At 37.8% G+C, this 27,721-nt stretch overlaps 6 protein-coding genes across 7 annotated transcripts; 2 read left to right on the top strand and 4 right to left on the bottom strand.

Annotated features, from left to right (window-relative positions):
• Positions 1-261: 261 nt before the first annotated feature.
• On the top strand, positions 262-3,834 carry LOC114751674 (alcohol dehydrogenase-like 7). The gene is made up of 10 exons (XM_028940343.1): positions 262-419; positions 489-625; positions 720-766; positions 849-1,174; positions 1,716-1,798; positions 2,129-2,204; positions 2,332-2,396; positions 2,920-3,015; positions 3,204-3,368; positions 3,583-3,834. Exons 1-10 carry the CDS (start codon positions 368-370, stop codon positions 3,697-3,699), a joined length of 1,164 nt encoding a protein of 387 aa, XP_028796176.1. The 5' UTR covers positions 262-367; the 3' UTR covers positions 3,700-3,834.
• A 1,693-nt stretch (positions 3,835-5,527) lies between these two features.
• Positions 5,528-6,686, bottom strand: LOC114751675 (phosphoprotein ECPP44). The gene is made up of 2 exons (XM_028940344.1): positions 6,281-6,686; positions 5,528-6,159 (listed from the first exon to the last, which is right to left on the bottom strand). Exons 1-2 carry the CDS (start codon positions 6,539-6,541, stop codon positions 5,740-5,742), a joined length of 681 nt encoding a protein of 226 aa, XP_028796177.1. The 5' UTR covers positions 6,542-6,686; the 3' UTR covers positions 5,528-5,739.
• A 3,007-nt stretch (positions 6,687-9,693) lies between these two features.
• On the top strand, positions 9,694-12,257 carry LOC114751676 (uncharacterized). Its single transcript, XM_028940345.1, has 2 exons — positions 9,694-9,882; positions 11,552-12,257. Exons 1-2 carry the CDS (start codon positions 9,767-9,769, stop codon positions 11,757-11,759), a joined length of 324 nt encoding a protein of 107 aa, XP_028796178.1. The 5' UTR covers positions 9,694-9,766; the 3' UTR covers positions 11,760-12,257.
• A 1,520-nt stretch (positions 12,258-13,777) lies between these two features.
• Positions 13,778-23,789, bottom strand: LOC114751672 (4-coumarate--CoA ligase-like 5). 2 transcript variants are annotated; one of them, XM_028940341.1, is made up of 6 exons: positions 15,672-16,950; positions 15,152-15,297; positions 14,885-14,952; positions 14,684-14,786; positions 14,453-14,604; positions 13,778-13,944 (listed from the first exon to the last, which is right to left on the bottom strand). In XM_028940341.1, the coding sequence occupies exons 1-5, from the start codon at positions 16,876-16,878 to the stop codon at positions 14,491-14,493; spliced, it is 1,638 nt and encodes a 545-aa protein (XP_028796174.1). In that variant the 5' UTR covers positions 16,879-16,950; the 3' UTR covers positions 13,778-13,944; positions 14,453-14,490. The 2 variants fall into 2 exon arrangements, with proteins under 2 accessions (XP_028796174.1, XP_028796173.1); XM_028940340.1 differs by lacking the exon at positions 13,778-13,944 and adding an exon at positions 23,782-23,789 and having other exon boundaries at positions 14,249-14,604; positions 15,672-16,888.
• LOC114751673 (lysine histidine transporter-like 8) lies at positions 21,608-23,772 on the bottom strand. The gene is made up of 4 exons (XM_028940342.1): positions 23,159-23,772; positions 22,941-23,077; positions 22,426-22,838; positions 21,608-22,345 (listed from the first exon to the last, which is right to left on the bottom strand). Exons 1-4 carry the CDS (start codon positions 23,341-23,343, stop codon positions 21,716-21,718), a joined length of 1,365 nt encoding a protein of 454 aa, XP_028796175.1. The 5' UTR covers positions 23,344-23,772; the 3' UTR covers positions 21,608-21,715.
• Positions 23,790-25,803: 2,014 nt separating the features above from the next.
• On the bottom strand, positions 25,804-27,716 carry LOC114751671 (4-coumarate--CoA ligase-like 5; the record flags this gene model as incomplete). Its single annotated transcript, XM_028940338.1, is given in 7 exon segments — positions 25,804-26,199; positions 26,279-26,381; positions 26,480-26,547; positions 26,741-26,886; positions 27,265-27,315; positions 27,318-27,632; positions 27,635-27,716. Coding segments are annotated over 7 exon segments (879 nt in total), but the record flags the coding sequence as incomplete, so codon positions are not given.
• Positions 27,717-27,721: the final 5 nt, after the last annotated feature.

Here is a 27,721-nt window from a genome sequence, read left to right as displayed (position 1 = left end):
AAAAAAATACCCATAATTACTTTATATTTGTTTTTTCACATAGTCATTATTAATTAATTAATTAACTAGGCAGAGAGGAATAAGAGGGGGAGGTCCCAATAATTTTTGAGGTTATTCCTAAATTGCTGCCAAATAGCCAATGAGCTGTCTAGGATTTGATGATGGAGCGTTGAGATCACATCTCATGTGGGCCGGGTTTGGCATCGATAAATAATTTGAGTCGTGTCTATAAGTTGATGGCTGGGTCCCCCTTAGTGACGTCAACTCAGCGGCCAGGAGACGGGGACGTTAAATACGGCCATATCGCTAAGTTAACCAGCGCCTTGGGACGGTCAACCCCCAGAGTTTCTCATCTTCTCGAGTCGCCATGGAAGCAGCTTCATGCATCAGCAGCGAAGGGCAGCCCATCCAATGCAAAGGTATGACTGATTATTTAGGATCTTTCGATGTCGTGATGAAACGTTCACTTGTTACCCTTGAAACTGTAGCCGCCGTGTGCCGGAAAGCCGGCGAGCCACTGGTGATCGAGGATGTCATGGTAGCGCCGCCCATGTCTCGTGAAGCTCGGATTCGCATCATATGCACCTCTCTGTGTCACAGTGACATCACATTCTGGAGGATGAAGGTTCCCTGATCTAGTCAAATTAGTGAATACTTTGCTATTTCAACCATGATCCTCGTTTGTTTATTGCTTCTTCTTTTTGGGATTTGTGTTGAAGGATGCTCCCGGAATTTGCCCAAGAATTCTGGGCCACGAGGCCGTGGGGTAAGCTTTAGATTTTTTGGTTTGACTTAGATTTATGGCATTCTCAGAGAAGTAGAGAAATTGATGAGAATGGAATGGACAGGATTGTGGAGAGCGTAGGAGAAGATGTGAGGGAAGTAGAGAAAGGAGACGTGGTGGTGCCGGTGTTCCTGCCGGAGTGCGGCGAGTGTGAGGACTGCAAGTCAAAGAAGAGCAACCTGTGCTCGACGGTGGGGTTCAGGGTGTCGCCGTGGATGCCCAGGCAGGAGAGCAGCAGATTCACAGACATGAAAGGGCAGCCCATATATCACTTCCTCTTTGTCTCCAGCTTCAGCCAATACACCGTCGTCGACGTTGCCAATCTCACCAAGATTCATCCATCTCTCCCTCCCAACAGGGCTTGCCTCCTCAGCTGCGGTGTTTCTACGGGTGGCCATTTATATTTATATTATCTTCTCGCACACGCCGCCTATCTATATAGAACAGCTACAATTAATCTAACACGCCTGTCGCATACTAAGTGGATTATATTTGAACAAGAACTACCAATCTTGACCATGCATGCTATGCTAAATTATATTTTATTCGAAGCAATGGAAAAATAACAAGTAACATCTGAGGGTTGAATGTCAAAATCACTGGTTTATTTTAATCACACGTCAGATGAATTTAGAGCTCGAATGAGTTAATTAAATTAGTCATGAGACTAATTGTCGGTTCAGCCCTCATACATATCCAGACTGATGACGGTTGAAAACTCTCATCTTCCAGGATTACGTACAGTTCAAAAACTTACTGGTGAGGCCAAGAGAGCACCGATCCTTATCCAAACAATCCTCTGAAACATACGCGTAACTACTCAGTGTTATTTATCTCAAAAAAGCAAATAGTCCAGATGTCACGTAGAGCCGTGTTATTAGCGCAACCTTATTATGGAATTGGATTATCGACTATGACTTTCACTTTTCAGGAGTAGGTGCTGCTTGGTTGACAGCGGGCGTGGAGGCAGGCTCTACGGTTGCTATATTTGGGCTGGGTTCCATTGGATTAGCTGTACGTAACCTAACTTCCTCGCTCCACATGCCCCTTTTCATCGGCCCGCCCCGCCCCCAATTAAGGACCTGCTGCAGTTATGATGTTTTATTCAAATTTGTTTTCTCAGTCATAGCGGGGTTGTAATGTTATTTTCATTAACTCTGATAGCAAAACTAAAAGCATAGATTACTTTTTGGGGCCCGAGGGAAAAGATTTTGAAATTGAAATTACACAGTGTCAGTTTAAAGCATCAGAGGCCAGAACTATTCTTTTTCCATCTTACCTGGGTTCCACTCGTGCTTATATGGAGGCTGCCACTGAAATCGTTCGCTTTTCACTGATGCCCAGGTCGCGGAGGGGGCTAGACTTTGTGGGGCTTCGAGGATCATCGGGGTGGATTTGAACCCACGAAAATTTGAAATTGGTAAATATGTTGTGTGATATGATTTGCTAATACCGACAACGTCATCATTAATATCGTTGTGATCGATGTCGTGTCACGGACAGGCTATACATCTGATTTCACGATTTCACTCTTCTCTTTTGCTCAGGTAAAAAGTTTGGAGTCACTGACTTCGTCAATTCTGCAGAATGTGGGGACAAACCTGTTAGCCAGGTCCAACACTGAAACTGTTTCCCCTTGTGTTATATAACGAGTGTATATATGTTTGAGTAGTGTCACTGCTTTTTAAGTGAATTTGAACGTCTGTTCTTTTCGTTCGTGGTTTACTTTCCAATAGAGAACTTTCGCTGTTAATATCTTTTAACTTTTTTAAAATTTAAAATTCACTTGTCTTGATATAATGACATAAATATATTAAGGACCTGATTTATTTTCTTAGAAATAGCTACAGATAAATTAGTCTTTTAGTCTGCCACAATGGACAAGTGAAAAGATCAAATATACGTATGTTAGCAAAAAGAAAGAAGGAAAAAGAAAAACTGCTTTCGTCATGGAAAGGGTCATGACTTAAAAACGATCTCTGTCAGGATAGCATTGTTAGATGTTATACGCACCAAGAGGGGGGGGGGGAGAGAGTTGATAAGTCTAAACAGTGAAGCAGAAGAATAGATAAGTAAGAGTTGTTTTTTCAAACGTGAAAAATGAGAAGAGTGAAATGAATGTGGTTGTGGCACAGGTGATCAAAGACATGACTGGCGGAGGGGCTGATTATTGCTTCGAGTGCGTGGGGATGGCATCGTTGGTGCAAGAAGCATATGCTTCTTGTCGAAAGGTTTTCCTCTCTGCTTGCTAATTCACTTGAAATACTTTAAATTTCGGTTCTGCTAAGTGCTGTTACCATTAACTAACAAATAATCCATAACCATAGCTGGGGAGAACGGATTAGCATTCTGTAGATCTGAGTTTTCAATTAATAAAATAATGGAAGGTTGGTCGGAGAAGTGATGTTTTTGACTACAGGGATGGGGAAAAACAGTAGTGGTGGGAGTTGACAAACCAGGATCCAAGTTAACCCTTAGTTCTGCTGAAGTCCTTCACAGTGGAAAAGTCCTCATGGGATCCTTATTCGGGGGACTCAAGCCCAAGACTCATATTCCCATTCTCGTTAAGCGTTATCTCGACAAGGTGATCATTTATGCTTGACCTTCTATTCCGTCTTTTTCTTTTATCTATTCTTTATTTCCATCCCCTCTTTATGCATCTATCTGTGTGGGGGTGTGTGTGATAGAAACTTTTACAGAGCAGAGCATAGTGTTAAAATAATGATTCTACCGAAAGTCCCAGAGTTTTTAGAACTATTTCCTGACGATTAATTAAGCTTGGCCACAATAATTGACAGGAGCTGCGGCTGGATGATTTTGTGACCCACGAGATTGACTTCAAGGACATAAACAGAGCTTTTGATTTATTGCTGGAAGGACAGTGCCTTCGATGCGTGATTTGGATGAACAAATAAATGTGACATCGAATCATCCCATGTGAACTAAAGAATTCTTGTCACCAAAAAAACAAAGGAAAGAATTCGGGATATTACTCTTTTATCTTCCTGTTGCATTCAATAAAACACCCGCTCTTGATTGATTGTATTGCACGATATTACTCTTTTGATTGTATTGCACTCGATGCTCCCCTAAAGTATTTGCTTATCTCAAGTTTCTCGGTCTAATATCTTTTAGGATGTAATAGCATCCTTTGTGATCTCCATTCTCATTCTTTAATCACTGAGCCGAGGAAGGAGTCGGAAATAACTTTTATATGCTTATTTTTCTTAAATCTTCCCCCTCTGTCAGTGCTTTAACGCATACACATATATACTAACTCACCGCCTGATCAAGACCTTTCATTTACTACTAGTTTATTTCCAGCTTTTCTTGTTCGGTCAAAACCAAAACCTCATTCATATGAGGACTGAACACTGGGCTAGGGCCCATTATCAGAAAGAGAAGACGGTACATTTTGCAGGGAAAAAAAAATCAGGCAGCCTGCAAAGTGCAAACTTCGTTCAAGACTAAAGTAGCAGTGATTCAGGTCTGATTTGTGTTGACAAGAAAAGGAAGGAAGGCAGGAAGGAAGGAGAGCGGAAAGAGAAGAAAAGCAAACATACGAGAGTTACCTTGGCAGGCGCGTGTCATGCCGTGATCTACGGCGGGCCGGGGCACATTTAGATAATGATCATGCCTGTAAAATAATGAGAACGTTGGAACCGTTAATCTTTCGGGTTGATCAGATTAGACTGCTTTAAAGCTAATAGCTCGTGGTTTCTCTGCATCGTTAATGATTCATAGTTGCTTAATTAATAAGCTTGAGGCGAAGCCAGGGTGCCGGTGACTTTGCGTCATGTAACGGATTATAGATCTCTGGGTGCGTGCTTAATTTTTACGGGTGTGTTAACTTGCTTTCTGACATTAAACCATGCCTTGTACTGGTACTATGCATTAGTGAGCGTGTGTCGTCAAAAGCTGCATCCCAAATTAGTCGTATGCATGCGTGCCTCCTCGGAGCGTCGAGAGCTTCATTGATCGCCCGTGACCCCACCCCGAATAATGTTTAATTGGACTTATCATCATATCTTGTCGACATTCATCGTTTTGTGCCTATCCATTCGGCGGGTCACGTACGATTCTAGAAGTGCAAAGCTACACGACAGTTAACCATAGTTAGCCACAGCCAATCTATCAGCTGCTCAGTTATGCTCAAACATTTTAATGTAGTCATCATCATCAGTTTCGTTTTCCCCTCACTCTTCCTCATTCTTCGGTTGGCCTTTACGTTCACCAATTAACATTTTCTTTAATGGTTGCAGGTCTGTGCTTAATCCATTCCAAAGCATGAGAAGGATCGGCCATTTTTTGGCATTTGGAGCCGGGCTATTTAACTTATTCCCTTTTTTAATTACCACAACTAGAGCGCCACCAAGGGACAATTTCGTTTACCCATCGGTTTCCTGACCTAGCTGGATTGCACTCAAGATTATTAAATACTACATCCTATTCTTAATATAACAATACCTTATTTAATTTTTATTTTGGTTATAAATATAAAATCTCAATCTATTTTATCTCTCACACTTACATATTTTTTTCTTAAAATTGTCCTTTTAATAGATTAGCAAAGATATTTTAAAAAATATAATATATATTTATTATAAATAACTAACTTAATTTATTTTCTTAATCTGTTTAAATTAATGAAGTAATTATCATATGGCAGCAATTTCTCCGCCTGCAATCGCTCCTCCCTCTAAACCAACTAAATAAACATTGACATTCGGATGACAGCCGTTGTACACACAAATAAGTACTTTCATTCCCGTTCAATACATTGTTTTTTTTTTTTTTTTTCAATCTTTTCTTTCCGCTTTAAACATGCGATGCATAGGAAATTGAAACAGCTCACAATTTTTACACATGTATGGAGTATGGACATACAAAGGAAATCAAAATGAACAAAGCACACCAACAACGATCACTCATGTCTGCAAAGCATGGTCCTGAACTCAATGATCACCAGCCACTCTCTCCTCCTTTTCCTTCTCTTCCTCTGTCTTGGAGTGATAACCAGGAAGCTTCTCTTTGATCTTCTCAAGTATGCCCTTCTTCTCCTTGGCTTCCCCTTCCGGAGCCACGTCAGCGTCAGTGACCGGGTGCTCCGCTGAAGCCGACGGTGGTGGAGAAGTGACCTCCTCTGTCTTCTTGTGCTGGCCTGGCAGCTTCTCCTTGATCTTGTCGAGGAAGCCTTTCTTCTCCTCAGGGTGGGATGGATCCACCTCCACTTTCTCAACCGGAACCGCTGTGTCCTCGTGCTTTTCTTCTTCCTTGTGATCACCTCCTATCTTTTCCCCCATCTTCCCTTTCAGTCCTTTCTTTTCCTTCTTCTTCTTCTTCTCCTCCCCGCCTTCCCCCTCCTCATCGCTCGACTGCAATATATATCGTCAAGCACAACAGAATTAAGCTTCCCAGAATCCATGACCAAGACGTGTAAACAGTACTTTAGACTTTTAATCCACTGTGAAAGACAAAAATAACCGGGATACTTACAGAGCCAGAGCTGCTGTCGGATCGGTGAAGGTCTTCCAAGAGGGTGTGCTTCTTCTCTGATCCCTCCTCTTCTTTCTTCTCCTCCGCCTTACTCTCGTGTTTATCAGAAACCTTCACCTTCTCGAACTCGGTGGCGACTGCCTCCTCCTGAGCCTTCTCTTCTTCTTTTTTCTTCCCAGTGACATCAAAAACGCCGCGGTCCTTGATCTCTGTCTCGGTGGCCTCCTGCTCATGGATCTTGCTCTGGTTCTTCTCCGCCATATTCACAATTGACAAGTGATTAACTTGCACAGAGGAAGCTGATCAAATCAAAGATATGGATGAATAAGAAAGCAGACGGATCAATAGGTAGCCGTGAGGATACAGTGTACTTTGGAAGTGTGCGCTGAACTGAGGAAGCGATACGTGAGCGCACGAGCCTTTATAGGGTGGAGGACGCGCATCCCCCGCGATCAATTAATCATACTAAATTATTGGTTAAAGTAGTAGATCTAATATTTTTTATAATATTTTTTAATTTCACTCAGTAACCTCTTATGTATGGTTTAGGATGATAAGTAGATTGTAAAAAAAAGTGATTCAACTACGTTATAAATAAAAGTAAAATGAGATAGAACTAAGAAATAATATTAAAATGCTCATGTTGCTTTTATCATAATTTTAAATTTAATATTATAACCAATGGATCCTTGACTATGAGTGTGAATGATGGCAATTACGCTACCTCCGGTTTTTGTTTAATTTTTAATTTTCTCTTATATATAAAATCTTAATTTACTTTTTTATATTTATTTAATTTTTTAAGATAGTCTTTATAATAGTATCATTTTAAAAAAGACAACATCTATTTGTTATAAATAATTAATTTAATTAATTTTTTAATATATTTAGATTAACTAATTAGCTTCATCAGAAAAACCAGTAAAAGCCAAACAAAATACTGTTTGCAAGGCCGACGTGGGCAATAAGTTCGTAGGAGAAACGGAAGTGTGACCTTACACGACGAAAACCGTACGCGCCAGCTCTGAAAGACACCTGGGAATGCAGGTCCAACATGTGGTTAGAGAGGAAACATATGCTCATCCGATTCTATTTACAAGTTATTTTTAATATATTTTATATAGATTAAAAAAATTTTAAAATTAATTAATTCTCATTTAAAATTTAATAAATTTTTAATTTTATCCCTATTTAATACTCTTCCGGTTTTTAATATAAGACACATTTAATTAATTTGATTATATTAAGGAAGTTAGGTAAGTTAGCTAATTACAAGAAAAATGACACATTTTTCCTAAAACACCATAATCATCTGTCTTAATACCCCATCTCCTTCTTCTACTTGATTATGGTTGAGAGAGTATCTATAGGGGTAATTTAGAGAAAATTGATAAATATGAGAAATGAGTCTTATATTTAGGACCAAAATAAACTCAAGAATTGGGTCTTATATTAAGGACCGGAGGAGTACTATCTCTGGTCCTATTTATAAGAACTAGTTGACTGATTTGAGAAAATTAAAAAAGGAAGTTAAATTATTTATTTGTAATAAATATGTATTGTCTTTCTTAAAATATCATTACTAATCAAGTGTATTGGCCAGAACTATTATTGTTAGAAGGACTATTTTGAGAAAAAATATATAAATATGAAAGATAAAGTAGATTGGGGTCTTATATTTATGATCAAAATAAAAATCAAACAAGGTCTTATATTAAAGACCAGTGATAATATATATTATACTTCATGTAAACGAAATTAGCACAATAATAAATTAAGAGTAAAACTATATTTATATAAAAAAAATTCTCTCAGTATCCTATAAATAACATTAAAATTTTTTTTCTTCATTTTATAAATAAAACTAAACGAGTACGTGATGATGCCTTCGAGGATGGAAGGTAGTGGGGGAAAAGCGAGGGCCAAGAGGTGGGAGCGGAAATAAAAGATGTCGGGCCAATGAAAGAGAGGACACGTGTAGAAAGAATGAGTGGTAGGCTTTAATGTGGGACCCGAAATGTCGGTGTCGAATGAATAAATAGGCCGTCTGGGAGAAGGAAGTGGGCTTTTCCAGAGTGTTGCTGGTCGGTGAGTGATCCTGTCTCAGGCCCCCACCCTCTTTCTTGAGGCAGGTGCCACTCCATTTTTTAAAGTCCATACCTTGCTCTTTGACAAGTGGTCGGCTTGGCTGGTTTTTCCCCGGCTTCAAAAATTATTTTAGTTCTTTTAATTCAATCTTTTCAAAGACTGCATTTTTTTCCTTAATATTTAATTAAAAAACAAACAGTCATTGATTTTAACACCCTTTGACCTTTATTGTACCCAAGTTTTTTGTCGACCAAAGTGTGTCGAAGGTAATTTTTGAAGCTCACATTCTGTCGTTGCCTCTATCCCTTAATTCAACTTTAATAGCTTTCAACTGAATTAGAATCAACCTAATCATTTTTATCAGTCTTGAAAACAAATACTAAATTGTTGCAGGGACAATAATCTACTTAAATAAATGGCTAATCATGATGCTCGTTGTCTCGGCTATTTATATCGATATATTGACGACTCAATATTTACTCATGTGATGTCATTTGTTTTTACAGGAGATAATATTGTCTTATATTATCCATACTTATTTGTTTTTAAAGCGCCACAGATTATAAAAAGCATGACATAGCCCATAAATAAGATAATACCCATCCGGTTCTAACTATAAGATCCATTATAAAATAAAAATATTACAAATAAGTCTTATATTTAGGACCAGAGAAGTAATATATTAAATATAAAAAATTTTGAATTTTTAAAGCAAACTGATTATATCACAGTAAAAATGCGATGCGACAACTAGACACTCGCTTATCAAAATTTAAAATTGTACGAGTTAATGTGATATGTATTGTATTATAGGTAACAGCCAGACTGATCACACATTGACTCGTCGACATCTCCTTGTCAGTCGAAAAATTCTTATTTATGAGGACCCTAATGACATTCTCTCTGGACTGTGAGCCCAAAAAGGGAAAAGCGGTACAGTGCAAAACTGTGTTTTATAACTCAAAAGAAAAGGACTTTGGGCTGCTCTATTTTCTTGCCATATTTGGGTTGGGCTGGCTGATCCAAAGATGTATATTTATGAATCGAACACCTTCGGGTTCTGATGATGTTTTAAAGGGCCTGGACTTATGGGCTGGGTTCATTATTGGGTTATGTTGGGGAAACATACAGATCCATAATAAAGGAAAGGGATGATGGATTATGGAATTTTGAACGAATTGAAATTTGAAAGGGGAACGAAACTTAATTACGGGGAGGAAACGATCAGCGAAGAAATAGAGCCGAGACGAAGCGAGCGCTGGTTGATCCCTCCCCCAGTCATCTGATAAAATTTCGTCGTCCAGTTTTCAGGTTCTCCAAATCGACGTTTCCTGCAGATAAAGTGAATAAGAGGGTTTCCGCCTTGAGACAGAGGACGAGAGAGGGAGAGAGGCCACGATGATAACGCGATCGAATCTGGCCGAACAGCTGCGGGAGTATCAGATTCGATCCAAACACGACTGGGCTTCTATCTCCTTTTTGTCCTCTACCTCTTCTAATGTTACGACCTCGAGGTGCGTCTAGCATTTAACTCGAGTCATGTTAAATTCTATCTCGTTTCTTTTTAATCTTTATTCAAAAGCTTTCTTCCCCATTCATTTCTTTTACTCTTTTATCCAGTTATTTTCTTTAGTCTTGGTATAATTGGGCCTAGCTTTTTTGTTTCACCTGTTATTTGTTCGTTCACATGGGCAGTTATATGATTTAGAATTATGATTGAAATTGTCATTTACCTTTTCAACCTCAAATTCGGCTAAGTCGGCAGTGTTCTGGTCTGTTTTGGATCTCTTGTTCGAACATTCGATTTAGTCGTTCTTCTTTCGCAAATCAATTCATTTCGGCTTGGTTGTCTGAATTGGGATTCAGATTATTCGCAGGTATGCGCCTGGGTAATAATAATAACGCAAAAAATCTTTCGTCGTTTCTCTAAAAATTCGTGAGACCATGCCCTGGTATGCAGAACGTGGCCATTTTTTAGCTCATGTCTTTTGCCCTGTTATTAAGCGGAACAGTGGAAGCAACATTTTGATTAGAGTATCATGAGACCATGCCTCGTCAGGTTCTGCTTCTGAACATCTCAGATCATGGTTGCCATCCCCTGGCTATCAAATTTTTCTTGAAAATAAGGTAGAATGTTTAGATCAGGTTGCACATTAGGTATCAAATTCAGACTGATCTCTTACGGAAAGAAAGCAAGGTCTTGATTTTTTTAACCATAAGAAACAAGGTTTTGATTGATAATTTGATATTTGATAATCCTTTACAGTGCATTTCTGGTTCATCCATCAAATGATGGCCAAAATGATTAAGCTGTGTGGTAATAAAAAGACGTGGGGTTGCTTTTGGCAGTTATTAGATTCGAAGTTTCTTAAGATAAGGTCAAGTGTCAACAATAGTTGTTGGATTGTAAATTTTTGGTGAATATTGAAGTGTCATCTGACTTGATCTGGAAGGGATACATACTAGATGACTTATCTGGAGTTGAGTTCTTACCTAGCTTAGTTGGTTACTTCTGAAGCCCTTACTATTTTATAACACGAATGCCAGCTTTGAGTTGACAACTTAGATGATCTCTCATTGACTTTGATTCGGATTTCAGCGGTCCTGTTGCTTTTGAAGAAGGCAATTGTTTTTACTATAAGGGCACTGGATTGCATTTTCCCCCCACGCTAATAACTCATAATACTTGGATTCATGGGGCGTATATCTACTGTCTGTGTAGTAGATTTCCGATCTGATGGAATTACGTGCCATTATCGTTGAACGTTCAGTAAGCTTGAAAAGTTACAGCCATTTTACCAATACCTTTACCGAATCTGGGATGCGGAGGGTAAATAAATGCTGACTGACCAGTTATAGTGCCGCCTCGTCCATTGTTCCCCATGCAGAAGATGGATATTCCTAATTGTTTTCACCAATGACTCTTTTGGGCGACTAATCATGATAGAGCGGAAAGTTGCATCTTGGTTTAAACGGAGATGGACGATCGTCTTTGCTTAGCTTTAGCAACCATAATTTGTGCACACTGACATGTTCTGTTTTTCGCTTTCAAATGTTTTATTTTTTGACTTCTGTGATGAGTTTTTTTTGGTTGGGTTAATACCTGTTTGCATGTCGAAGCTTTTAGAACAATCGGTGATTAAAAATATTAATGCCTTTTGCTTATTTATTCTCTTGGTGCAGGGTGGATGTTGTTGTCTTTGTGATATGGGAACTTGTCATTCTGGCTTTCCTGGTTTTTTCAGCAGTCTCTTTGTACTTTAGGCACATCCGGCTTGCTTTTATATTAGTCTGCGTCACAGTGCTGTTGATACTGTGTATGAAAATTACAAAGCAAATAAGAGTGGCAAGGAAAAAGAAACGAAGGATGCTTCTTCCATTGTCAATGTAAACTGATAGCAAGCCTTGGTCTTTGGCGTGTTTCTGGTGCGGAGGTTCCGGGCATGCATTACAGATGACCTTTGTCATTGGTCGAGCCTCTCTTTCATCCTGATTTTACCCCATGCTAGTTGATCGAAGTCTGTTAGCGATGTTTTGGCATCAAGACTGACACCTCGAATTGGTTCGGGAAGACAACTCAGTTTTGAAGATGGGGCGTTTAAAGGTGTTGGGATTATAGTCGTATGGATAGATGTGCTTCTTTTTGTCATTAGTTATTCTGTATGTAAAGCAGGTTAACAGCACGCACGTTTGGAAGTTTTCAAACAATATCGGAAGAATGCATGTGGAAAGATAATATATGCACGACAGCTTCAAGTGGTCCGAGAGCTGAAATTTTGGGTAAGGTGCTTTAATGATAACTGCTGAAGACTGGAGGTCCGTTCATTATATAAAGAGGTTGAACCGCAAGAAATTCTTCGGACTATAATGCACAGAAATTTCATTTGTTTCTGCTTCCTCCGAGTTTTGGCACCATATGAAAATATATTTGTTGGGTGGTTGCATGTTTCACCAAAATTTTAAGAATGGGACCGTCCTAGCCTGTTTAACTTGTGAAAAAATGTGAAATGGCATCGAGACTGATCCGAAACTGTATACTCTATAGAATGAATAAAAAGAGAGAACCAACTAAAAATTAGAATGCTGTTTGAGTTATTCATAGCCGGTCTGTTTGGATTTACATATTGAAGTGTTTATAGACACAAACACGTTTCATGAGACAAGACTTTTATAATATATTTAGTTCATGTTATATAAATAACAATTAAAAAATTGTTTATAAATTATTTGAAACTAGTCGTGATTCTTTGTTTCGTTCTTTTTTAATTTGTTTTACAAGTTGGTTGTGGTTACAAAATAACATCATTTTATGGTAGTTTTTGTTCAATAATCTAGTATTCCATAACTATTCTTGTATATAATTATTAATTAATTAATTAATTAGATATTAAAAATAACGAATTGCTAGTTGGTTATTTTGAGCTCAATGTGTGCTTATAGGTTAACATTTTACATTTCTTGGGTGAGCATTACCTTATTTAAATTAGAAAAATTCCAGAAAAAGCTCTTGGAATATGGAAAATTTCAGATTGGGTCCTGCAATTTTGAAAATAACAGCAAGGGTCAATGACTCAATCTGTCATTTTTAAAATTCCAGAACCCAATCTGAAATTTTTTATATTCCAAGAGTTTTTTTTTGAGATTTTTCCATTTAAATTTAAATACTACATTATGAATTTGATTAACAATGTTGTTTTAAAAAAAAAGAAAATTGCCTAATATTATAATATTATATTCATTAGAAATAGTATTTATTAGTGGCTCTATTTCTTTAATGTTCAAGGGGCCTGGTTCTTTTGTCAAAGTTGCTTTGAATTCTTCTTCTCTGCACAACTTTTATTTACCTTGACAAATCTTTCTTGCCTTCACCCTTTTTTCCTCATCTTTCGCTAAGGACAAACACGAATTGGATGGCCCTGTTTCTCAATTTGATTTGAACATAACCTTTGACCAATAATTCAGAACAATCTATGAATTACTTTTAACTAATTCTTCATCTTAGCCTTAAAAATCAGTCCGCTTTTCCTAGATAAAATAATAATCGATAATGGTAAGGTTTAGCTCCGCAAAAATGCGCACCGAGGTGAAGATCTGGGCGTTTGCCGTAACGGGGTTGATAGATTACACAATCAATTATGCTCTTTTTTTCTTTAAAGTTAAATCGGAATAACCATTACGTTTTATTTACAATAAAATAAGCGAGATGCCTCATCAATATTTTTCTTGCCTGCGCATTGTCAAGAGATAAGATGGAATGATATATGAAACATTCATTAAGTTAATATAATTTTTGGTTTTTTAATTTTTGTCTCTCCTTAAATAATCAAAACTTATAATTTAAAATTTAAAAGACTAGAGTCAAAATAAAGACAAGTTTAAAAGATCAAAATTATATTGATATGCTATGAACTTGTGATGGTATAACACAGCACGATAGTTGTTGGCCGAAAAAAGAAAACAACACACCAATCTAATGATAAATAATGAGAATGTGAACAGAGAACTATACCAGATCATCCCCGCCACTGTCCTCTACTTCCTCTCCTTTCTTTTTAAGGCCTTTTTAAGATTCAGATCTGTCAAAATTTTAACACATGAAACAAATATAATAAATATCTTGCTTTTTTTGAAAAAGAAATTTTGTTCATATGCTCTAATTTTTTTATGTGACCAATGCCATTTTGACATTTGAAAATTAGTATAGATATGAATACAATTGACAAAACAGTAATCAATATTGTTGGAAAAAAATTTTTTTGGAAAAAACAGATGAAGAGAATTTTTTAAAAATAAACAACATAAAAAAGAAATTAATTAATTAATTAAGAGCCGACATTCCACTTTACAAGAGGTCATAAAACCACATGTGGCACCACTTTCTGTCTTTTACAGATGCAAGACTGAGCTGGGAGGATATCATTGAGTTTGTTTTTTGAGGGGGGGGGGGAAGACGGGGCCAACTACTGACAGCATAAAATAAAGATAAAAACGATGGCCATTATCAAACCGAAAAAATAAAAATAAAAAGGCAAGAGAATTATACATAATAAACATCGAAAGACTGGGAGGCAGCTGGAGAATGACCATATATGATCAACATGGAAAACTCCCGAGTGTTGAATTCAAAGTTTAGATGTAGCGAGCTTGATGAGATCCTTCCTGAGGATCTTGCCAGATGGGTTCTTGGGTATTGAAGAAATAAATGCCACTCTTCGAATTCTCTTATATGGAGCAACCTGTTTCATCCACATGCTCAATAGAATCATTATCCATTTGCAAGGACACTGAATATGCCCATCAAGCAGGGAGGCTCACCTGTGCTGCCACAAAATCCATGATTTCCTTTTCAGACACATCACCTCCTCTTTTCCTCACTACGTATGCCATGGGATACTGCCCGACCTCCTTATCCGGGAATCTGAAAAAGTACAGCATGCCCACATTATTTGTCCTTCGAATTTCTTTATATGAAAAAACAGCAGTAAGCTGTTGAGTTGGATAAGGAGATAGGCTTACGGTATGACAGCAGCATCTGAAATTGCATGATGAGTAAGCAACAGGGCCTCTAGTTCCGCTGGTGGCACCTACCACAAAAACAATTGAAACAACATTAAGAGACCATGTCTAATTCTATATGATTATACGAGTATCTATTCAGATCAGGCTGGAAGTGAGGCGAACCAATTAGTTCATTAGAGTGAAATTTGCGTTTTAACTCGTATAAGAGTTTACTTTCCACCTCCCTTGTTATATAATTATAAAATTCTGAGTTTTGCCTGGTACCTGATATCCCTTGTATTTAATAAGCTCTTTCAACCTATCAACGATGAAAATATATCCATCGCCATCAATGTAGCAAATATCTCCAGTCCTCAACCATCCCTCTGAATCAAGGGTCGAGCTGGTTGCTTCCTCGTTACTGAAATAACCTGCCATGACCATGCCCTCACTGTTAATCAAACGCTAATTTAACATCGATCCACTAATTCTGATCTCGCTTGTCGTCAGTCAACTAAATCACATATTTGATATTTGCCTATAAAAATAATAGCATGTTACAGAATCACGACTAGAGATCCAAGTCTATTTAAAGATGTTTTTCCCCCCCCAGATGAACGATTAAATAATATAGTTATAGTTATCCCACCTTGTGAGCCAAAGATAATGAAATAAGAATTATGTCAACGTTTTCTTCGGGGCTCTTCTTGCAGTGTCATATATAACTTCTAAGTTTTAATCATCTACCATTGAGACATGGACGGAATTTAAAATTTATAATCATAATAATAAAATAATGACGCGCCTTTCATGATAGTGGGACCTCTGAGCCAGAGTTCACCGGTCCGATTAGGCGGCAAAGCCTCTCCGGTTTCAGGGTCGACCACTTTGGCCTCGGTGCCGGGTGTCAACAGCCCGGCCGTGCCGTACCTCCGACTCTCCTCCAGTGAGTCCGTGGATGCCCCGACTCCCGTGGATTCGGTCAACCCGTAACCCTGGAGAATTGTAACGTTCGGGAACTTGTCCACAAAGCCCTCTACCACCTCCTTACTCAGAGGAGCCCCACCCGACATAACCGAATGTAGCGACCTCAAATCGTACTTCGTCTTGATCGCATCCGCACCGTTCATCATCGCCACCAGTATAGGCGGCACCAGCGGCAGGTACGTCGCCCGGTATTTCTGGATCGCCAACAGCATATCGCCCATGTCGAACGTGGACAGCACCACTGTTGTCGATCCTGAAGCCAGAGGGCTCGTCACGAACGCAACCAGACCATATATATGAAACATAGGGACAGTGCATATGAAGGTCTCCTCCTTGTCCATGTTGAATCGACCCGAAATTATCTGCACCATTGCCATCAAATTCCGGTGCGACGAGATCACGCCTTTACTTGGACCCGTGGTGCCCGATGAATAAAGTAAAGTTGCAGTATCATCTTGGCAAACTCGATCCCTGGCTTGGCTCGCACGGGGCTCCGTCTTCATCATCTTGCCCAGCGTGGTCACGATTTTAGGCTCTGTGATTGCGGCGGCGGAGTCTTCCTCCATGAGAACAATCGGTAGGTTTGAAGTTGCGGTGATCTTGGGAAGTAGAGGGCGAATTGTGAAGGCCAGGGCAGGTTTGGAATCGGAGATTTGCTTGGCGATTTCGCGGGTGGTGTTGAGAGGGTTGGTGGTGGTGATGATAGCCCCAAGGGACATGACGGCGAGGCACACGACGGGAAAGTAGATGGAGTTGGGGGAAAGGAGGAGGACAACATGGCCCTTTCGAATACCAAAGTCAGAGAGGGAGGCGGCGACGGAATGGACGGCTCGCCAGAGTTGGGGGAAGGTGAAGTGGCGACCGGTGGCGGCATCGACGAAAGCAAGCTTGCCATGGTGGGCGCGAGAGGAGATGAAAGTGGTGACGTCCAGTGAATAGTTTTGAGGAAGCGGCAGGGGCTTCCGTTTACTGTAGAAGACGGAGTTGGATTTGCAGAACCCGCTTCTTGCATCTATTTCCTCCATCTCTCCGATCCTTTTCACTTTCACTCCCGGTGTCGCCTCGGTCAGTCACTCGCGGCATAAAAGTCATGCAGGCTCGTTTCGAATCTATATATCGAGAAATTCTTGCGTGAACCCGGCGCACCACTTAATCATAATGCGGATGGTCTATGCAGCCAACTTACATATATTCAGTCATACATGGCATCATAGTTGAAGAAATAAGAAAAAATGGTTAAAAAAAACTGTTGAAATAAAAAAATTATAAATAATGACTCATGTAGTATGGGTTTTGAAAATATTATTTTCAAAACTAGTCCTGTGTGCAATTTTTCCATGGTTTTTTACTATTTTCCCGTGAAATAATCCCTGTGGGCCTCACCAATTTTTATTTAGCAATTTCTCTTTCCATCAATTAATTTCTCTCCCTTCCCCCCATTTTCGCTTCCAATTATGCACTTTTTATTTTCCATCGAAGCATGACACGTTTTCGTTCAACTTAAAAGCTCTGCAGTTTTGTTTTTTAAACAAAGCTGTCCAATTAATTTTAATTATATCTACCGCTGGTTTTGGGCCACTGTAGACTTGGGGTTTCTTAATAAGCTGCTCCCTCTGTTTCTTATTATAAGAGACGAATAATCGAATTATGTTAATAAAAAAAGTTAAAATTAGTTAAGAACAATCAATGTGTAAAAAATATAATTTTTTTCCAAAAAAGCCCTCATTAATAAGGAGAGAGCATGAGAGAGAACAATGGTAAATTATTCAAAGAAAGAAAAGTGGGAAGGAGAGAGAGTATAAGTAGGAGACAATAAATATGGGTAAAATAAGATATTAACAACAAAAAATAAAGACAACTTTTAAGTGTCTCTTATATATATGAACATGCCATAAGCATCAAATGTCTCTTATAATAAAGAACGGAGGGAGTACTATCTTTCATATTTAATATAATAACTAGTTTGATATTTAATTTAATTTTAAATATAAAATTTTAATTTACTATGTCTCTTGTTTAAGATTAATAATTTTAGAGTTAAAAGACTAAAAATATATTTTTTAAAGCTAAGGATCATACCAAAATCTTATGTAAAAATAAAAGACCAAATGTATACTTTAATCTAATATAAAAGTTATTATATAAAATTATAATTTTGCTAGATATAATTAAAATAATAAACATGTGATTGGGATTGGGATTGAATTTAGTTGCAATATATCATACGTATATTATTTATTTCAATTGATATAACAAATAAAGGAAAACAAATTTAATAGACGAAATACTACATTTGATCTTTAGTAACAACTTCTCTATTATACTAAGTATAAAATTGCACAAAAAAATACTTTAATATACTAAATGTATCTAAATATATTTTAGAATGTTGAATGTATTTTAAAAGACAAAATTCAGGTCTATACTTATATTCATTAGATCTATTTTTCTATTAAAATTGAAATGCATGGGTTTTCTAATGTTAAAAATTGATAGGAATAATTTCATGACAGAGCGAATTAGCAGCATAATTTCACATTTTCTAGTATTTGAATGGTTGAAGCCTCTGATCCAAGCTGGTGGAGCTCGGTAGCTTTAGAAGGTATCAGTGAGGCGGTGCTGTTATCATCGCTTTAAGGCGAGCAACGGGGAATGGCGCACGCCAGGATACTTAATACTTTTCAGTTTTACAATGTAAGCTATAAGATGTTTTCAGATGTTTGACCCCTCCCTATAATTATAATTTTTTCAGTTTTTTTTATTTGAATTTTTGGGATTTGTACTCCATTTTAATGTGTCTCATAATCATATAATTCAGGAAAACTTTTTTTTTCAAAAAATCGAAATAGATATTCTCTAATTTTATTGCATAGAATTAAAAGAAATCCATTTTTTTTATTTCTAAAGATATTCTTGGTCAACAGGTTGTTTCTCCAAAAACAATTATTTTTTCTGAGAGAATCATTTTTCAAAATTTTGCTATTGTCTATTAGATAGGTGGACGCAAAATGAACAAAAAGGATTGAAGTAGAATCTTCTTAAGATTTTTAAAAGAAAACATAACATAAAGAAATGATCAAGCAAAGATAAGAATAAATAAATGAAACCACAAAATACTCCTTAACAAACCATCCGCATGAGAGGCAAAAATATCAGAACAACTATTTTGACTTCACACTTTTTTTTTCTTGGTTATAGATTTCACTCTAAACTAATTTATAACAAAATATATTAAATAAGATATTCGTGGTAAAATATATTAAATACTGTTTAGATTAAGTCTAAGCAGATAAATTATTTTCTTGGTTGGAATGACTTTTTAGTTTAATCTACAGATAATATCCTTCTCTTGGAATTTTCAAAGTATTCAAGTGGCATTTTGGAAGATGTGAATGTTAAATGATAAATGAGTTTTTGACTTTTCATAGTCCCCCCATATTGATCATTTCTAAGAGACAGTCAATTCCTTTAATTTGTTGTTTGAATTAATGTCCAGTGAAATCACAGAATATCTATTTTATTTTTTTAATTTTTTTCCAATTAAGTGTACAGTAAATAATGAAATTTTTTTTATAACTGAGTCATTAATAGAAGAGATAATAAATGCATAGAAGGAAAATAAATTATGTTTTACAATCAATATATTGTATATTTAATATGAAAATAAGTGGAAAGAAATAAAAAAATGCTTGGTGGAGAAAAATTATTTTAAGTAATAACTGAGGTATCGTTGGCGAACTAAGTGTACTGAATATCATAACTTTATAGTGCATTTTTGAATAATATTTTAAGAAATATCTAAAGGATATACTACCTCCGGTCTTAATTATAAGAGTCCATTGACTAATTTGAAGATATTAAGAAAATAAGTTGAGTTAGTTATCTGTCCTAAATAGGTGTTGTTTTTTCTAAAATATCCTTGCTAATCAAGTGTATTAATTAGAATTATCATTGTTAGAAGTGCTACTTTAGGAAAAAAAAATGTATAAATATGAGAGACAAAATGGATTGAGGTCTTATATTTAGGACTAAAATAAAAGTCAAACATAATCTTATATTAAGGACTAGAGGTAGTATATATCAAGATGCCACATCTCGCAACTTCTTGTTGTGAAAATTGTAATAGAGGTTTTTAATAAACTTTATTAATCAGAAATGTTATTAGCATTTATTAAGCCTTTTGTTTCCTTCCTTCAAAATTAAAAGCTACATACAGAGATAACAAAAAATTACTGATAGCCCCTATACGCATATCGAAATTAAACATACAGCCAGGTGTATCTTAATTACAATTTTGTTTACTTCTTTTTTTTGAATTTTTTATTAGTTTTCAGCCGTTATTAATATATTAAGAATCTAACCACTTACTCATCTGGTTCTATTTATAAGACAGAGAGAAATATTTTTTTGTTCTATTTATAAGTCATTTCGTTAAATTTTTAACATGAATGTACTATTTTATCTTTATTTATTATAACATAGATAGTTATTTTTTTTAAAAGTGTATATATTAAATAGAAGTAAAGTTGACAAGTTGTTATATTTTAATAGAGAGTTATTGTAGTTTAAGATTTTTCTTGGTCTATGTAAAATATGTTAGAAATGTCTCATTAATAGAACTAAAAGAATATTTATTTAACTCAAATTTCAGATGGTGTAACAATAACAATTTTAGTCTTTGTTTTTGTCAAAATTTTTCTCAAAAGTTTGGGGGTCAGAATTCATGTTTTGTTGTTTGGCATTTACTTTTTTGGGAGGCAGTGAAGGTGGTTACTTACGTTTCTCATTTGCTCCCGTTTGGGTTCAATGCGTGTGGGGCCGCTGGCCTTCCATTTCTCTGCAAAAAACTAATGTTCAGGGTTGTGATATTCGCAGCACAACTTAATCATGCCTATCCGACAAATAAATTGTAGACTTTTTTTGATGGAGGGGGATTATATAACCAATGTTTTAATATGATTTGCTATTAAATTAATCTTTTTTCTTCTCAGTCTATCAAGTATAATAATCTAATACCATAATGCTTCAATTAATAATTATTAATTGTTGAAATGTAATATGAAAATATCTATCTTATATTAATATATAAAATAAAGTCAGAGAATCTCTATTCACGTATCTTTTTTATGATGAATTAATCAATATAGAAACTCCATAATAAAAGTTATATTACAAGGTCTCGATTGTTTTAATGGATTTTATTTCTCATAATTACCTAATATTAAATTGTGAGATTTAAAAATAACCTTGAAAAATTATTTCATGAGACAAAATTTTTATAACATATTTAGTTCATGTTACATAAATAATAATTAAAAAGCTATTTATAAGTAATTTAAAACTAGTCGTGATTTATTTGTTTCGCTCTTTTTTAATTTGTTTCATAGGCACAAACACAAATTTGGTTGTGGGTACAAAATAACATCATTTTATGGATAGTTTTTGTTCAATAGTCTAGTATTCCATAATGACTATTCCTGTATATAATTATTAATTAATTAACTTGATATTAAAATGACGAATTGCTAGTTGGTTATTCTGAGCCGAATGTGTGATTATAGGTTAACATATTTACATTTCTTGGGTGAGCATTACCTTATTTAATTTTAAATACTACGCTATGAATTTGATTAACAATGTTGTTTTTTTAATTAAAAAAAAGAGAAGAAAATTGCATAATATTTTAATATTACATTCATTAGAAATAGTATTTATTAGTGACTCTATTTCTTTGACGTTCAAGGGGCCTGGCTCTGAACTCTGAAGACATGAAATTAAATTAGACAGAAATATGTGGCGAGATGAGTTACTGGAGAGCGGACAGGTAATAGAAGCTGATTATCCATCAGGATTCATCAATCATCAGTGGGGGTCAAAGAAGTTGGTGTTGATGCCGTGTGCGGCTATTCCCCAGATGGCGCCGGCGATGACCAGAACGCTGAGAACCACGCCGCAGACGCCGAGCATCCAGCTGAGCCACCAATTCGTGCTGTACTTGCTTGGCTTCTTCATCTTTAACCACATGAAGCAGGGATACGCCAGGGTGACCGGCAGAGCAAAGCCTCCAAGCAGACCCGCCAGGCTTGGCAAGAAGGGCAGTGCCACGGCAATGAAATAAGCCAGGCATCCGAAGAATACCCTCAAGGCCGCCCTCAGCCGCCTCGGACAAGCTCTTTTCTTCCTGCTTGTGTATCTCACCTCCAGATTGTCGAACACCGGCATTGCGTATATTTGAAATGAGCTCACACTGTTTATCACTACAAGCAGGCTCGCGCATGCCAGCATCGTCTTGGTTGTGTCGTGCTCGTGGTACTTGTGTAATGCGCTTAACATGCCTCCGTTGCCAGGAAGCATTGTCACCAAATTTCCATAGGCCCAATAACCTCCAATGGCCAGGGGCAACACACAGGAGGCGATTATTAGATACGCAAACTTAACACCTCTCCACATGGCCAAGTGCGAGGGTCGGTCCGTATCCGAAGGCAATGTTCCCTATAAACGCAAGATCAATAAACTTTTCCAGAATCGTTAAGCGAGAAGGAGGTGGGGAGGTTTGTGGGGTTGTGAATGACCTGAATTTCGAGCACAAGGTTGTGACCCCTGAAGGTGAAAGCAATGACGCCAAGAGCATTGAAGACGCCAAAAACCCTGGCAGGCAGTGATTGATGGGGCGACGGAGGAAGAGGGAGGAGCTTGCCCTGAACAACGGAGACCGCCCAGATGAGGGTGCAGTAGGCGACGCCGGTGAGGGCTCCGAGGAGGGAAACCGCCGCCATTGAGTTGAGGTTGGGAAGCTGAGCAAGCAGAGTGGCAATTGCTGTAAATAGGAAATACCACTCCGTGGTGGTGAGCGCATGCCCCTTCTCTCCCACTGTTTGGAAGAATGCCTTCATGGCGCCTCCTCCGATCATGATCAGCGTCACACACGTGCCCCCCGACAGGTACATGATTGGCAACAATGCCACTGCTTTCCCTACCTTCTCTCCTGTCATCATCATCCATCCATTTAACTCACTCATATCCGCCTTCTTCTCACTATGATTCTATTATATTGCGGTAATCACGCAAGAAGAAGAAAAGCAATTACCAAATGCGGCCGTGGCTAGTCGGAGATATCTGCTGTGACGCGCTCCTGCGGGGTGGGATTCGTGGAGGTGGATCAGCAACCAAAGGGTGTAGAGCTGCCACGAGAAAGCGATGCAGAGGCATGTGATTCCCCAAGTCCTGCACCCCCATGCATGCATTAACCAAATTATGAGAAGGAATATTCACAAAGGAATGATGAGAAGGAGGGAAGTAATTAACCAGCCGAGAGTAGGGAAAGCCAGAGGGAGGACAAGAGCTTGAACGCCGATGCCGGAACTGAGGGCATGGAAAGCAGAGCAGTAAGCGTTGCCGTGTCTGGACTCAGTGATGGGAAGCCAGGCGTCTTGTGGGTCAAGCTTGTTCGAGTGGCCAGCTTCCTCCTTGTGCCCTCCTATTCCCTTCATTGCGCTGCTCTAGATAGAGCGCCTGCTATCTCTATATGGGTTTTCACTCCTTTGCCCTCTGCTTCTCTGCCTGCTCTCCCGCTTTCTATCACTTCCCTGAGCTTTTCGCTTTTGCGGTTCACTCCCCTCTGCCCCTTTTTATCCCCTTCGTCTTCCTCCTTACTGCCCTCTTTCATTAAACTACTCTCTACTTGTCGTATCTGCTCGTGCTCTTTATTTCATTGCAGGTGTATATTTATGTGTTGGTCAATTGACCATGTGTCCCCTTTTACTCCCCCCCCCCTTTATAATAATATTTACAATTAGCTAATCTATCATGGCCTGAAGTCACTGAAACGAAAAAAAAACAAGCCTCCACTCAGAATCACATCACTGAGATGATATGTGACCCGTGACCCTACAAATTAAAGCCTATGGAGATGTATTAGTAAAATACACACACACAAGCAGATATCAATTTGTTTATTGGGAAGATGGTGGCACGACGATGATCTCCGTTGCTACTTTTCTTCAAAGCCTCTCCAGCTTCGCTTTTTCCTTCTTGTTTCTCTCGCTCCATCTTTTTCCCACACCTTTTCCCTAAACTTCGAATGCCTGATTTTGGTTCCAGCCCCAACTTAAATTTTTTGCCCTTTCTGGGTTGACCCAGAACGAAGACTCGAGAAAGCCGCACAAAAACATGTATCTTTAGGGCTTGTGGTTGTGGGTGTAGACACAGCACAAAACCATCAGGCCATGCATACTGCCAATAATTCTCCCTCTGATTCCATTAAACAATGGATTCTTTGTATATGGGCATGCTTGGAATGCCACCTTCTTTTGTCAAAGTTGCTTTGAATTCTTCTTTTCTGCACAACTTTTATTTATCTTCACAAATCTTTCCTGTCATCACCCTCTTTTCCTTATCTTTTGCTAAAGATTGGATGGCCCTGTTTCTCAATTTGATTTGAACATAACCTTCGACCAATAATTCAGAACAATCTATGAATTACTTTTAACTAATTCTTCATCTTAGCCTTAAAAAACCAATCCGCTTTCCCTAGATAAAATAATAATCGATAATTGTAAGGTTTAGCTCCGCAAAAATGCGCATCGAGGTAAAGGTCTGGGCGTTTGCCGTAATGGGGTTGATAGATTACACAATCAATTATGCTCTTTTTTTCTTTAAAGTTAAAGTCGGAGTAACCATTAAGTTTTATTCAAAAAAAAAGTGAAGATTGAGGTTAGGGGTAGTCAAGTAGTGACAGATTAACAGGCGGCCCAATAGCCTAGGCTCAACCGGGCCGAAAGAGAAGAAGTTGCAAAGAAGTAATGGTTGCCCTTTGTCTATATTTTGGGCACCGGGCGACGTATTGCCTGCCCTGTGTGTGTGTGTGTGTGTGTGTGTGTGTGTGAGAGAGAGAGAGAGAGAGAGAGAGTGTGTGTGTGTGTGTGAATAATTTTTTAAAGGGCTTTTTCTATACATCTCATGCAATACATCGATGTTATGACTATCATGAAAAATTTCTATTATTTTAATACTATAATTTTATTATAAATTTAAGTTGACTTGATAAATGAATATCATATAAGAATAATGTATAATTATTAAGTATTCAGAATTTTCCTAACGTTACTTTTTCAAGGAGATGTATTTTTAAAGGGGCAAACATTTTTTTATTTTAAATTTAATTTTTTGGAAGTGAAAAAGTAACCAGGACAATGCCCCTCCTCCCGTTTGGTGGATGTGTTAAAAAATTAGAAGAAATAATCGGGATGCCTCGTCAATATTTTTCTTGCCTGCGCATTGTCAAGAGATAAGATGGAATGATATATGAAACATTGATTGGGTTAATGCAATTTTTTGGTTTTTTAATTTTGTCTTTATTTTCATTTTTGTTTCTCAAATTATTTTTTATTTAAAATATTAATCCTTATAATTCAAGCAAAACTCAGACTATTTTACCCCTTAGAGAACCAAAACCTATAATCTAAAATTTGAAACAAGTTTAAAAGATTAAAAATTGTATTAATATGTTATGAACTTGTGACGGTATAACACAGCACGATAGTTGTTGGCCGAAAATAGAAAACAACACGCCAATCTGGTGATAAATAATGAGAATGTGAACCAAGCACTATACCAGATCGTCCCCACCACTCTCCCCTATTTCCTCTCCTTTCTTTTTAAGGCCTTCTAAGATTCACATATCTCAAAATTTTAACACGTGAAACAAATATAATAAATATCTTGCTTTTTTAAAAAAAGAAATTTTGTTCATATGCTCTAATTTTTTTATGTGACTAATGCCATTTTAGACCTTTAAAAACTAGTATAGATATGAATACAATTGACAAAACAGTAATCAATATTGTTGGAATTTTTTTTTTGAAAAAACAGGTGAAGAGAATTTTTTCAAAATAAACAACATAAAAAAGAAATTAATTAATTAATTAATTAATTAAGAGCCAACATTCCACTTTACAAGAGGTGATAAAACCACACGTGGCACCACTTTCTGTCCTTTACAGATGCAAGACTGAGCTGGGAGGATATCATTGAGTTTGTTTTTTGAAAGGGGGGGGGGAAGACGGGGCCAACTTCTGACAGCATAAAATAAAGATAAAAACGATGGCCATTATCAAACCGAAAAAATAAAAATAAAAAGGCAAGAGAATTATACATAATAAACATCGAAAGACTGGGAGGCAGCTAGAGAATGACCATATATGATCAACATGGAAAACTCCCGAGTGTTGAATTCAAAGTTTAGATGTAGCGAGCTTGATGAGATCCTTCCTGAGGATCTTGCCAGATGGGTTCTTGGGTATTGAAGAAATAAATGCCACTCTTCGAATTCTCTTATATGGAGCAACCTGTTTCATCCACATGCTCAATAGAATCATTATCCATTTGCAAGGACACTGAATATGCCCATCAAGCAGGGAGGCTCACCTGTGCTGCCACAAAATCCATGATTTCCTTTTCAGACACATCACCTCCTCTTTTCCTCACTACGTATGCCATGGGATACTGCCCGACCTCCTTATCCGGGAATCTGAAAAAGTACAGCATGCCCACATTATTTGCCCTTCGAATTTCTTTATATGAAAAAACAGCAGTAAGCTGTTGAGTTGGATAAGGAGATAGGCTTACGGTATGACAGCAGCATCTGAAATTGCATGATGAGTAAGCAACAAGGCCTCTAGTTCCGCTGGTGGCACCTACCACAAAAACAATTGAAACAACATTAAGAGACCATGTACAATTCTATATGATTATATCTATTCAGATCAGGCCGGAAGTGAGGCGAACCAATTAGTTCATTAGAGTGAAATTTACGTTTTAACTCTTGTAAGATTTTACTTTCCACCTCCCTTGTTATATAATCATAAAATTCTGAGTTTTGCCTGGTACCTGATATCCCTTGTATTTAATAAGCTCTTTCAACCTATCAACGATGAAAATATATCCATCGCCATCAATGTAGCAAATATCTCCAGTCCTCAACCATCCCTCTGAATCAAGGGTCGAGCTGGTTGCTTCCTCGTTACTGAAATAACCTGCCATGACCATGCCCTCACTGTTAATCAAACGCTAATTTAACATCGATCCCCTAATTCTGATCTCGCTTGTCGTCAGCCAACTAAATCACATATTTGATATTTGCCTATAAAAAAATAGCATGTTACAGAATCACGACTAGAGATCCAAGTCTGTTTAAAGACGCCCCCCCCCCCCCAAAAAAAAAAGGATGAACGATTAAATGATATAGTTATCCCATCTTGTGAGCCAAAGATAATGAAATAAGAATTATGTCAACGTTTTTATTTTGGGGCTCTTCTTGCAGTGTCACATATAACTTCTAAGTTTTAATCATCTACCATTGAGACACGGACGAAATTTAAAATTTATAATAATAATAAAAAATAATGACACACCTTTCATGATAGTGGGACCTCTGAGCCAGAGTTCACCGGTCCGATTAGGCGCACAGCCTCTCCAGTTACAGGGTCGACCACTTTGGCCTCGGTGCCGGGTGACAACAGCCCGGCCGTGCCGTACCTCCGACTCTCCTCCAGTGAGTCCGTGGATGCCCCGACTCCCGTGGATTCGGTCAACCCGTAACCCTGGAGAATTGTGACATTCGGGAACTTGTCCACAAAGCCCTCTATCACCTCCTTACTCAGAGGAGCCCCACCCGACAGAACCGAATGTAGTGATCTCAAATCGTACTTCGCCTTGATCGCATCCGCACCGTTCATCATCGCCACCAGTATAGGCGGCACCAGCGGCAGGTACGTCGCCGGTACTTCTGGATCGCCGACAGCATATCGCCCATGTCGAACTTGGACAGCACCACTATTGTCGATCCCGAAGCCAGAAGGCCCGTCGCGA

The sequence above is a fragment of the Neltuma alba genome, unplaced genomic scaffold (assembly GCF_004799145.2).
Source record: "Neltuma alba isolate B1F8T4 unplaced genomic scaffold, ASM479914v2 tig00007013_pilon, whole genome shotgun sequence".
Taxonomy (NCBI): domain Eukaryota; kingdom Viridiplantae; phylum Streptophyta; class Magnoliopsida; order Fabales; family Fabaceae; genus Neltuma; species Neltuma alba.
The sequence above is the reverse complement of the archived record's forward strand: the minus strand, read 5'-3'. Positions and strand labels throughout refer to the sequence as shown.